Source organism: Oncorhynchus masou, chromosome 6, assembly GCF_036934945.1.
Source record: "Oncorhynchus masou masou isolate Uvic2021 chromosome 6, UVic_Omas_1.1, whole genome shotgun sequence".
Classification (NCBI taxonomy): domain Eukaryota; kingdom Metazoa; phylum Chordata; class Actinopteri; order Salmoniformes; family Salmonidae; genus Oncorhynchus; species Oncorhynchus masou.
This window is the reverse complement of record NC_088217.1, coordinates 53,231,132-53,244,913: the sequence shown is the minus strand read 5'-3', so window position 1 is coordinate 53,244,913 and position 13,782 is coordinate 53,231,132. Positions and strand designations below refer to the sequence as shown.

The 13,782-nt window shown below is 41.5% G+C and overlaps 1 protein-coding gene across 1 annotated transcript; it reads right to left on the bottom strand.

Annotated features, from left to right (window-relative positions):
- Positions 1-3,338: 3,338 nt before the first annotated feature.
- On the bottom strand, positions 3,339-13,469 carry LOC135542271 (potassium voltage-gated channel subfamily A member 2). The gene is made up of 2 exons (XM_064969109.1): positions 13,081-13,469; positions 3,339-10,495 (listed from the first exon to the last, which is right to left on the bottom strand). Exon 2 carries the CDS (start codon positions 10,353-10,355, stop codon positions 8,871-8,873), a length of 1,485 nt encoding a protein of 494 aa, XP_064825181.1. The 5' UTR covers positions 10,356-10,495; positions 13,081-13,469; the 3' UTR covers positions 3,339-8,870.
- Positions 13,470-13,782: the final 313 nt, after the last annotated feature.

The window sequence follows — 13,782 nt, the reverse complement described above, 5'->3', positions numbered from 1 at the left end:
GATGTAAGGAAAGATGTTCAATACAATGTCAAATTATTCTCACTCTCAAACAATGAAATGTACATACCATCATTCTCAGTGAGAGCCATGATACATTTGGATGCATGTCTAATTGAATTGATGTGTTAGAAAATTAAATGACAAACTGGGTGGTTTGAGCCCTGAATGCTGATTGGGTGAAAGCCATGGTATTTCAGACTGTATACCACAGGTGTGATAAAACATTTATTTTACTGTTCTAATTACCTTGTTAACCAGTTAGTAATAGCAATAAGATACCATGGCGGTTTGTGGTATATGACCAATATACCATGGCTAAGGGCTGTATGGTGGCACTCTGTGTTGCGTCGTGCTTAAGAACAGCCCTTAGCCGTGGTATTTTGGCCATATACTGTACCACACCGCCTCGGAAACCTTATTGCTTAAGTATAATCAAATACATATGCATTAACAATTATTGTAGCCTAAGGTACTGTATGTGATTTCAAATATGTTACATTATATACAGTACTAGTCAAACGTTTGGACACACCTACTCATTCAAGGGTTTTTCTTAATCTGTACTATTTTCTACATTGTAGAACAATAGTGAAGACATCAAAACTATGAAATAACATGTGGAATCATGTAGTAACCAAATAAGTGTCAAACAGATTCTTCAAAGTAGCCACCCTTTGCCTTGATGACAGCTTTACACACGTGGCATTCTCTCAACCAGCTTCACCTGGAATGCTTTTCCAAAAGTCTTGAAGGAATTCCCATATATGCTGAGCACTTTTTGGCTGTTTTTCCTTAACTCTGCGGTCCCAAACCATCTCAATTGGGTTGAGGTCGGGTGATTGTGGAGGTCAGGTCATCTGATGCAGCACTCCATCACTCTCCTTCTTTGTCAAATAGCCCTTACACAGCCTAGAGGTGTTTGTCCTGTTGAAAAAAAATATATAGTTCCACTAAGCACAAACCAGATGGGATGGCGCATCACTCCAGAATGCTGTGGTAGCCATACTGGTTAAGTCTTCCTTGAATTCTAAAAAAATCACGACAGTATAACCAGAAAAGCACCCCCACACCATCACACCTCTTCTTCTATGTTTCATGGTGGGAACCACACATGCAGAGATCATCCGTTCACCTACTCTGCGTCTCACAAAGACACGGTGGGTGGAACCAAAAATCACAAATTTGGACTCGTCAGACCAAAGGACAGGTTTCAACCGGTCTAATGCCCATTGCTCGTGTTTCTTGGCCCAAGTAAGTTTCCTCTTCTTATTGGTGTCCTTTAGTAGTGGTTTCTTTGCAGCAATTCAACCATGAAGGACTGATTCACGCAGTCTGCTCTGAACAGTTGATGTTGAGATGTGTCTGTTACTTGATCTCTGTGAAGCATTTATTTTTACTGCAATTTCTAAGGCTGGTAACTCTAATGAACTCTGAGGCAGAGGTAACTCTGGGTCTTCCTTTCATATGGCGGTCATCATGAGAGCCAGTTTCATCATAACGACTGATGGTTTTTACAACTGCACTTGAAGAAACTTCCAAAGTTCTTGACATTTTCCGGATTGACTGACCTTTATGTCTGAAAGTAATGATGGACTGTCGTTTCTCTTTGCTTATTTGAGCAGTTTTTGCAATATGGACTTGGTCTTTTACCAAACAGGGCTATATTCTGTATATCATCCCTACCTCGTCACAACACAACTCATTGGGTCAAACACATTAAGGAAATAAATTCCACAAATTAACTTTTAACAAGGCACACCTGTTAATTGAAATGCATTCCAGGTGACTACTCTCATGAAGCTGGTTGAGAAAATTCCAAGTGTGCAAAGCTGTCATCAAGGCAAAGGGTGGCTACTTTGAAGATTTGTTCAACACTTTTTGGTTGCTACATGACTCCATATGTGCTATTTCATAGTGTTGATGTCTTCACTATTGTTCTACAATGTAGAAAATAGGAAATTAAAGAAAAACCCTTGAATGAGTATGTGTGTCCAAACTTTTGACTGGTACTGTATATACAGTGGGGAGAACAAATATTTGATACACTGCCGATTTTGCAGGTTTTCCTTCTTACAAAGTATGTAGAGGTCTGTAATTTTTTACCATAGGTACACTTCAACTGTGAGAGACAGAATCTAAAACAAAAATCCAGAAAATCACATTGAATGATTTTTAAGTAATTAATTTGCATTTTATTGCATGACATAAGTATTTGATCACCTACCAAGCAGTAAGAATTCCGGCTCTCACAGACTTGTTAGTTTTTCTTTAAGAAGCCCTCCTGTACTCCACTCATTACCTGTATTAACTGCACCTGTTTGAACTCGTTACCTGTATAAAAGACACCTGTCCACACACTCAATCAAACAGACTCCAACTTCTCCACAATGGCCAAGACCAGAGAGCTGTGTAAGTACATCAGGGGTAAAATTGTAGACCTGCACAAGGCTGGGATGGGCCGTATTGAGGGGAGGATGGATGGGACCACGTATTGCGAGATCTTGGCCAACAACCTCCTTCCCTCAGTAAGAGCATTGAAGATGTGTCGTGGCTGGGTCTTCCAGCATGACAACGACCCGAAACACACAGCCAGGGCAACTAAGGAGTGGCTTCGTAAGAAGCATCTCAAGGTTCTGGAGTGGCCTAGCCAGTCTCCAGACCTGAACCCAATAGAGAATCTTTGGAGGGAGCTGAAAGTCTGTATTGCCCAGCGACAGCCCCGAAACCTGAAGGATCTGGAGAAGGTGTGTATGGAGGAGTGGGCCAAAATCCCTGCTGCAGTGTGTGCAAACCTGGTCAAGAACTACAGGAAACGTATGATCTCTGTATTTGCAAACAAAGGTTTCTGTACCAAATATTACATTCTGCTTTTCTGATGTATCAAATACTTATGTCATGCAATAAAATGCAAATTAATTACTTAAATCATACAATGTGATTTTCTGGATTTTTGTTTTAGATTCCGTCTCTCACAGTTGAAGTGGTACCTATGATACAAATTACAGACCTCTACATGCATTGTAAGTAGGAAACACGGCCGATTTTGCAGGTTATCAAATACTTGTTCTCCCCACTGTATATACTTACATTTAGTTTATATTTTATCTCTATGCATGCCTTTCTATTCTTTATTTCCAGGTTGAGGTTCATTAGATCTCTTTGACATTGTGTTATTGTTTGATCATGTAGCCAAAGACTGCAAATGAAATTGTGCTAATTATGGTGCAATGCATCAAATACAACAATTCATGTTGAAATTGCAGAAGGACACTGGCATAAAACAAAATATAGCTCGTCCAACAAAAAGTAATCTCACACCTTAAAAACACACAACACAGTTTGGTTGAATTATTATTGTCTTCATTATTGATATTACTTTGTTATCATGGTTATGATCATTTGGAAGGATTATATGCATTTTAGTTTGACGCATTTTTCTTGTCTGCAGATTGTCTTTTTGTTCCTGTAAAGTGCAGTTCATACTACTTTAAATCCAGACTTCGCATAGCATTATAGTACTGTTTTTTTTGTCGTCTTAATCCAATATTGTTATGCACAGTATTTCCATACATTTATTTTCATAAAAAAACAAACATTGTCCTTTTGTACCAAAGCAGATAGTAGTAGTCAGGCCACCATGATGTGTGGGAGGGTTGAAGGTGAAACAGCTATACTGTAACAGTGTTGCCACAGTACCATTCACTTTGAGACCACAGAAACACACTCTCTTGTTCTAAAACACATGCATATACAGTCAATTGTATAGCTACTACTTGTTTAGATACTTGCACGTTTACTTTTTTGTTGATGGAAAGCATACGGTGCAATACAAGGCTTTCACTGTGTCCCAAATTCAAACAATTACAGATAGAAGGAAAATCACACTGCGGTTTCACTCAGGAAAGTTTCACACTCATATTCAATGACAATGTTGGTGAGAGGTACAGCTTGCGGAAGTATTCACCGTTAACCCAGTTACTTACGGCCTCCAATAGAGCATAGCATTTTTGAACCGGCGGTGCAGTTTTCCTGTATTCTTATTTATTGAATCAATCCATTGAACTGCATTGTGAGGTCACCTTCCATTGAACTGCATTGTGAGGTCATCTTCCATTGAACTGCATTGTGAAGTCACCTTCCATTCTACACCCTGGCCTATGTGTGTCTATATTTCCAATCTAGAGTGCTTCTCTGGATAGACTTTGCAGTGAATTTTCTGAATCTTTCTGACTGTGATTTTGCTGGTGGAACCCTCTGTACACTTTGAGTTAAAATGGTATAGAGATGCTTACTATAAAGCAAAATATACATTTTCAATTTTGTGACACTCCATTTTGCAAATAAACATTTGACATACATAGTAAATCTGAAAAGGCCAGTGATACAAATGGGTATACTCCATTTGTGCTTGTGCTTAGAGCATCTAAAAAGCAAATCATTGACACTCAACAACAGTGCTTCTAATTCGATATGTTGCTAAATTTGACAGTGTGTGTGGAAAAATAAATAGAAAAATAATACAAAAACATACAATGCAAATGCATTGTATCGACAATTTGGTCATTTTTGGTCATACTGTGCGCAGTAAAAAATAATTAAAATGGTATGCACACATGCATGAATGGTTGCACACTGTCACTTTAATGCAGCAGTACAACCAAGCTAAGACACTGACATTCAGAGGTGGGCTACACACACACAGACACACACACACACACACACACACACACACACACACAAATAAACACCACATAATTGTGTACCTACATAGTCACATCATGTACAGTTAATGTATAGGATGTGTGTTGTGGACAAGGTGGTGCATTAGAGGGGAAGTGTGTTACAGTAAGAACACAATAACATCATGTTATAATGTAAATGGAAGCATCAACAAGCAGGGTTCCAGACCCAGATTATTGTCAGAGCCAAGTTCCTTTCCAACACGCTTCATTTCAATTGAAGACACAAGAGAGGAAAGGAACATGGTAAGGGCAGAGGGAGGGACCAGGAGATAAGAACCTCACTTCTGTCTATCTAGCGAGGCACCCTGAGTGCAAACTGCGGCAATGGTAGTAAACATTTAGGCCTAAAAACGTAAACGGGTCTTTCTCATCCCGAACCGACAGATCAGACTTATTAGAAACACCTTAGACATTAAGAGTCAAACCAATATTTACCAAAGGGTAAATAAGACTGAATCCATTTACCATGTAATTTGCACTGGCGAAACAGCTATTACTCTCATGTGCCCTAAAGACCACTATGAAAAAGATGTAGAAAGGCAGCAGACTCAGCAATGTCATGAGAGACCTAGAACTGTGTAGTTAAGAGTTGCCGCACAGCTACATACTTCAGCTGTTGGCAATGTATAAACCATCTCTCCTTCGAGTACGAGGACAGAATTTAGATAGCGCTCATATTTTGGGATTGAGGGATGCATCTACCACAGATATACTACTGTACCTCCATTTGTCCTGCCAAATGGCTAGGGTATTACGCGCATGCATGTCTTTGGCACTCTGTCCAACAGACAAGTCCCTGAAATGGGGCTACCCCAACAGTGCTCGAAATAAACAAGTGTCATTGTTCATATCATAAAGCAAACATAGCAACGATCTGCATATCTTCAAGGATTATCGGATTAACGCTATCATCTCCGTCATGGTCATCCTCATCTCTAAATCGTCAGCTGAATGTCAATTCCCCTTCTTATACGTTCCAGATTGCTTTGTTATCACATTTAAAAGTACGTAAGTGTATATTGAGATAAATATAGGTATCCTATTAAATAGTTTTCATAGGTTGTTTCACAGGTTTCCTTGAACATGCTTCTGTGAATGTATTGAGGTCATGCAACACTAGGAGAGTTAGCATTCAGTTAGCCTTCTTGTATTGATCGCAGTTTAGGGAGGAAGCATCATTTTATACATGTCCCATTAGCTGTGCCAATAGCTCATCGTGAAGACACGATGGACACAGTTGTACAAGACAGCCGTGAGGCGAGGCCACACAAGTCTGTCTGTAACTGAGATTAATGCTGCAACTAAACTGCATGAGTACTGTAAGTAATTAACTAATGCATTTTGCCTCAAATTAAAGCTCAGCTGCAATGACTGCGGTAATATAAACACCTCTATGTTTTCAGCTCAGCGGTGTGGCTGGAATGTTATATTTGGGGCAAATGTCAGGAACACAATATCGTTCAAACTATAGGGCCGGTTTGGGGCATGGTAACCTTTTAGACACCCTTGTAGCTTGTTAGATAATAACCTACAGTGCTTATCATAAGTATTCACCCCCTTGGATTTCTTCACATTTGATTGTGTTACAAAGTGGGAATAAAATAGATGTAATTATTAGTATTATTATTTTTCGTCAATGATCGACGCAAAATACTCTGTAATGTCAAAGTGGAAGAAAAGTTCCAAAATGTTTTAAAGATGAATGAAAAATAAAGCACTAATATACAGTACTTTGATTAGACAAGTATTCACCCCAAGTCAACACATGTTAGAAACACCATTGGCAGCGATGAGTCTTTCTGGGTAAGTCTCTGGGAGCTTTGTACACCTGGATTGTGCAACATTTGTCCATTATTATTTTCAAAATCGTTCAAGCTTTGTCAAGGTGTTGGGGATCATGGCTAGACTGCAATTTTCAAGTACTGCCATAGATTTTCAAGCAGATTTAAGTCAGAACTGTAACTTGGCCACTAAGTACATTCACTGTCTTCTTGGTAAGCAACTCCAGTGTAAGATTTGCACTTGTGTTGTTGTTTATTGTCCTACTGAAAGGTGAATTAATCTCCCATTGTCTGGTGTAAAGCAGACTGAAGCAGGTTTTTCTCTAGGATTTTGCCAGTGATTAGCTTCATCCCATTTCTTTTTATCCTGAAAAACTCAGCAGTCTTTGCCTATTTCAAGCATACCCATACCATGATGCAGCCAGTGATGTGTTCTGTTGGATTTTCCTCAAACATGTTTTCTTTCTGTATTAATGTAGTGCCTTGTTGCATACATGATGCATGTTTTGGAATATTTCTATTCTGAAAATGTGGATTCTTCTTTTTAAGTCATTTTTGTGCAGTCACTACAATGTTGTTGATCAGTTCTCTCCCATCACAGCCATTGAACTCCGTAGCCGTTTAAAAAAATCACCAATGGCCTCAGGGTGACATCCCTGAGCAGTTTCCTTCCTGCCCTGCAGCTCAGTCTAGAAGGACGACTGTATGTTTGACGTGTCTAGGTGATTGAATACCTAATCTAACAGCAGAATTATTCACTTGACCATGCTTACAGAGATATTCAATGTCTACTTTGTTATTGTTACCCATCTACCAATCCATGTCCTTCTTTATGAGGCTTCTGAAAATCTCCCTGGTCTTTGTAGTTGAATCTGTGCTCGAGGTTCAATACTTGACTGAGGGAAGTTGCAGATGTTGTATATGTGGGGGACAGAGGAAGGGGTAGTTATTCAAATGTCATGTCAACCCCTATAATTTCACACAGAGTGAGTCTATGTAAATTATTATGTGATTTGTTAAGACAAATTTTACTCCTGAACTCATTTAGGCTTGAGTAAACAAAAGGAGTGAATACTTTGTCAAATTGTGTTTAAATGTTTTTTTTACTCTGACATTCTGGAGTATTTTATGTAGATCATTGGCTAAAAATCACAATGAATTCTATTTCAATCCCACTTTGTAAGGCAACAAAACGTGAGAAAATCCATGGGGGGGGTGAATACTTACATGTATGATACCCACTTTATAGTCACCCCTTCACATGTATGATAGAAGGTTATAGAGAGCAAGACAATAAGCTGTGTCTTTGGAGCAATGATAGTTGTGTGAGTGAGAACACTCATTCAGTTAAGAACTCCATGCAACAATCAACTGGCTACAGTTACTACCTACATTACCTACCGTATCTAGCTACAGTATCGGTTACAGTCACAACTACTTACCTATCTGTATGTAAATGAGTACACTTTTTTTTATGAAAGAGGAAGAGACATTCACTTTGTCTTCAAAGCTGCAGTAAGACTGGTTCAGACTGATGCAGGTGAGTGGAGGAGGGATGCTTGCATCGCAATGCACAGTAAACACATACATCATGTAAGACTAAAGCAGTGAAAAGTCAAGGACATTCTCAGTCATTCATCAGATACTGATGTCTACTGAAGAAAATAAGTCAAACCATCATAAGCTTATGGAGCTGATATCCCGTAAATCGTGTGGATTGCTACTACAGTATCACACTCCTCCGACTCAGGTCATGACAGGCCTCAGCAGCGCTGCACGCAGAATGCTCACACGTGCTGTAATCTCCAAGTAGTTCACCACAGAACGGGTTTGTTTCGCTTGCTCCAGGAAGCAGCATATTGTAACGCAGACAAGACTCTTCAGAAGCGCAGTGTGCCTTTAGCAATGAAGGGAGACCAGGGTAGGGGCCGGCACAGGGGGGCTGAAGCAGGGTTGGTGGTGTGGTTATTCTGGAAACTATAAATTCCCTTTTTTAACTACATTTCTCCTCTTTTTTGAACTACTGTTGTGAACAGGTTATTTGAAAAAGTCACACTGACAAAGCCAACTCCATGCAGACATCAACAAGCAAAATGTGGATTATAAGATTTTAAATCTGACAGAAGGTCAGTTTGAGGGCAAGGTGTGACGAGCTAACAGGGGGAGTTAGGGGAGGAGTGAGCACATGGTCTCTGGTGTTTCTCACCACTCACAAGAGACGAGTACAGGTATACGTCCTGAATCTATTGCCTTGATATTCCAGCAGCACATGTGAAAAAGGAGGCTACACACCTGTCCTATCCTTTGACCCCTCAACCTCACCGAGAGGACAATGCCTGCCGGCTGGCTACACGTCTGTGAGCATTTTGGTGATGTTGACATAGTTTGTGTTGGCCAACGTCGTGCAGTTGGCCTGAGTCTTTAGGTTCTCTTCAGGGATGTCCTCAATACTGTTGTTCACCCCTTCCTGGATCTCCATGTAGTCTGATTTACTGATGGTTGAGCCGCTCCGGCTCTTTTTCAGCTCTTCATTTGAGTCCTCTTTGGTGACTGGGCCTAGGCACTGGGCCTGCTCCTCGCCCTCTGTCTCACGGTGGTAGAAGTAGTTGAAGTTGGAAACAATGACAGGCACGGGCAAGGCAATTGTCAGCACACCTGCAATGGCACAGAGGGAGCCCACAATCTTGCCACCAATGGTGGTCGGGACCATGTCACCATACCCTACTGTCGTCATGGAGACAACAGCCCACCAGAAGGCGTCTGGGATGCTTTCAAATTGCGATTCGGGCTCATCAGCTTCCGCAAAGTAGACAGCACTGGAGAAAAGTATGACTCCAATAAAGAGGAAGAAGATCAGCAGACCCAGCTCCCTCATACTAGCTTTCAGGGTTTGGCCCAGGATCTGAAGCCCCTTGGAGTGTCGTGAGAGCTTGAAAATTCGGAAGACTCGCACTAGACGGATGACCCTGAGAATCGCCAGGGACATGGCTTGCTGACCCGCCTGGCCATCCTCTGGTTTCTCAGCCAGCTCTGTGGCCAGGGTGATGAAGTAAGGGATGATGGCAACAACGTCAATGATGTTCATGACGTTACCAAAAAAGCCCGATTTGCTGGGGCAGGCGAACAAGCGCACCAGGAACTCAAAGGAGAACCAGATGATGCAGAGCGTCTCCAGGATGAAGAATGGGTCGGTGAAGTAGGTGGACGTGAAGTAGATTGTGGTGTTGGTATTGGTGTCAAAGACACTGTGCGGTTCGTCGTCGTCGTTGCGGAAGATGGGCAGGGTTTCCAGGCAGAAGCTTACGATAGAGATGAGGATGACCATGACGGAGATGATAGCGATAATCCTAGCGGGACCCGAGCTCTCTGGGTACTCAAAGAGCAGCCACACTTGCCTCTGAAACTCATTGTCAGGAAGTGGCCTCTCTTCCTCCTTGACAAAACCCTCATCCTCTCTGAAGAGCTCAATGGCCTCATCCCCCAACTCATAGAAACGGATCTCCTCTGAGAAAATATCGAGGGTCACATTGGCCGGCCGCCGTAGCCTCCCTCCTGACTGGTAAAAATAGAGAATGGCATCAAAGCTGGTGCGGCTCCGGTCGAAGAAATACTCGTTCCGCAGTGGGTCAAAGTAGCGCATCCTCTTTTTGGGGTCCCCCAGCAGAGTGTCGGGGAACTGGGAGAGGGTTTTAAGCTGTGTCTCAAAACGCAGCCCAGAGATGTTGATGACCACTCTCTCGCAGCACTCGTGATCAGCGTCAGGGTCGTACTCAGCCGGGTTCCCCGGGTGCGCTGTCGCCTCGTCAGAGGGGTCGCCAGTGGCTACAGTCATTCTGCTGGGGGAGCAGGGAGCCTGCGCTTTTCAGCCAGGAATCTGCTGGGAGGGGGACGGAGGAGAGGGAGGGGATTCAATGCCGTAAAGACCGGGCGGCCACAGGATCTCACAGGATGTCACCTCATGGATTGATCTGTCTGAAAGGGATAGATAGCAGAGATCATTTAAATAATATAACATATTGGTATAACATAAGAAATTCATTTGATAGAATTTGTGTTAGTCTGTCCTCAAGCCATGTACAGTGAGCTCCAAAAGTATTGGGACAGTGATACATTTTTGTGTTGGCGCTGTGGATGCTACCGCGATTATGGATTATCCTGAATTAATTGTGAATAATGATGAGTGAGAAAGTTACAAGAGGCATAAATATCATACCCCCCCCCCCCCAAAAAAAAAATGCTAACCTCTCATCATTACAATAACAGGGGAGGTCAGCATTTTATCCCACGGGGTATGATATTTGTACACCAGTAACTTTCTCACTCATCATTATTCACGATCCATTCAGGATAATCCATAATCATGGTAGCATCCACATTCATGTAGAAGTGTTTAGAAACATATTCCATTCTTATTTACAATAAAAGTGACTTCGGAATGACACATGACATTATTTACCATTCATTTCTATTGGAAACAAAATGATCTGAAACAACCAAAACAAACAGCAAATGCATTCAACAAGTTTATAGAGTCACATGCTTGATGTAACCATTGCATGCTAGAAATCTGGGTCCAAATACTAAACTTTTGACTACTTTAATACACATATAATTGAATTTGTCCAAATACTTTCGGTCCCCTAAAATGGGAGGACTATGCACAAATAAAAGCGATGTAATTTCTAAACGTTTCCCCCAATATGGATGAAGATAACCTCAAATTAAACTGTCTGCCTGCACTTTAACCTCATAGTCATGGTATCACTTCAAATGCAAAGTGCTGGTGTACAGAGCCAAAACAACAACAACACAATAACTGTCCCAATACATTTGGAGCAACTGTTTTATACTGTAATGGAACACTGGCATCAAATAAAATATACTTCTGTAGGCTACAACCAAAGCATTCGGCACTCTAAAACACACATAAACGTTTGCATATTAATGGGGAAATGTATTGTATACCCAGAGCGCAATGCAGCCAACTAGTTTACAACTTGCATAGATATTGTAGTGCTCTTTCTGATCCTCTGCCATGGACAATATCAATTCACCTCCTGCCGTGAAATAATGCATGAATATGTCTATGCTGTAAAGGCACCAAATCTATACAGATAGACCTTATCTAGCTTATCGTTGCATACGGCCCAGTGCATCACCGGGGCCAAGATTCTATACCAGGACCTCTATACCAGGCGGTGTCAGGGGAAGGCCCTAAAAATTGTCAGACTCCAGCCACCCTAGTCATAGACTGGTCCTGTGTGGCTCAGTCGGTAGAGCATGGCGCTTGCAACGCCAAGCGTCGTGGGTTCGATTCCCGGTAGGGCCACCCATATGTAAAAGTAGTGGCCCCAGCCGACTTGTAAGTCGCTTTGGACAAAAGCGTCTGCTAAATGGGATTTATTATTATTATTATTATTATTATTATTCTCTTTGCTACCGCACGGGCAAGCAGCACCGGAACGCCAAGTCTAGGTCCAAGAGGCTCCTAAATAGCTTCTGCTCCCAAGACATAAGACTCCTGAACAGCTAATCAAATGGCTACCCAGACTATTTGCACCCCCCACATATACATATTACCTCAATTACCTCGACACCGGTGCCCCCGGCACATTGACTCTGTACCTGTACCACCATGTATACAGCTCCGCAATTTTTATTTACTGCTGCTCTTTAATTATTTTTTTATTCTTATCTATTACTTTTTGTTAGGTATTTTCTCAAAACTGCATTGTTAGTTAAGGGCTTGTAAGTAAGCATTTCACTGTAAAGGTCTATTACACCTGTTGTATTCGAGGTATGGGGCAAATACAATTGAATTTGATTTGATCACTGAAAAGCAATAACTGAATCGTGAAACGTATGCACCATTTATTTTTATGTTCCATGACACCCTCAATGTCACTTATTCATCATTCACTTTAAGACCGTTTTGTTGAAGCATTTTAGACTGGTCTCAAATGGTGCATGTCGCTGCAATATTCAAAAACATCCATACATTATTAAACTGAAGTAGGAAATAGGTTTCAAGAGAAATCTCTTCTGTCTCTGCCCTCTACCACCATCTCTTGTATCTGCCATAAAGATGCATAGCTTTATTAGGGATACTTTGGGATTTTTGGCAACAAAGTGCTTTATCTACTTCCCCAATGTCAGATGAACTCGTCGTTACCGTTTGCATGTCTCTGCATCAAGTGTGAAGGAAGTTAAGAGGTTGTTTCGAGACAATGCTAAACAGCTAGCTCTTACCATAGACTTCAAGTCATTGCGCTAAGGCAAGATAGCAAGTTCCTTCAAACTGCACAGAGAGATAGAAAAATGGTACCCAGGAGTTAATCTGGCTCTGGGAAAATAGATTCATGGCTTCATTGCCAAAATCCCGAAGTATCCCAGAAACACTATTCAATTGATAAATACTGAGCATCAAATAGCTGTTTTGTTCAATGGTCATCTAACGTTACTGTATCCCCTTTACTGCAGAGGTCGATTATACTTTACTAAATGAAAGTGATGTAGCCTATAGCAAAACAAACAGACATATTAAAAACCATACATACCAGCAGTCACCTTGTTCAAAACTGGGTGTTAGTTGCTGTTCCCATTTGTCACCTGATATAATGGGGTAAATTGCCAGCGGCCAGCGGTGTGTTTTATTTCCCGAGAAGAAGAAAAATATATTTCCTTCTCTGCACGGTTAATCAGATAATCCTGTTGTCTGCAGCATCACCACGCGTGCACCGGTGTTGGAGAGCTACAGTATGCGGGTGTGTCCTCGCCTCCACCTCACAGTCTTAGTTCTTCGCGCAGGTTGTGGTAGGTTGGCGACTGGCAAACACGGAGGAGATATGTTCCGTACTGGAGGACTGGTACTTCTGGTGATGTCCAAATGTGCTAAAAATCTGCAGAATCCCATGCATCATTAAGTGTCCTTAGCCGCTATATGACGTTGACCGCATCAGGTAATGGACCTCGTACGGTACTCAGTGGCAACATCTGCAAAGAAAAAAGCAAGGAGGGAGGTGGCGTAGAGGCGGACTTGTATTACAACGTGTGATATGACAAAACATATATATGTAAATAGGGACAACATGCAGACGAACACTGAGAAAGATAGAATCCCAACGGGGTTAATAAATTGTGTTGATGGATACGTTTTGAGTAACCAAGCAAGGATAATCTATTTTTCCGATATTTTTCTCATTTTTAAAAGACCTCCATCTGCAACCATGACTCATCACTATAAACCTAGTCTACTAACT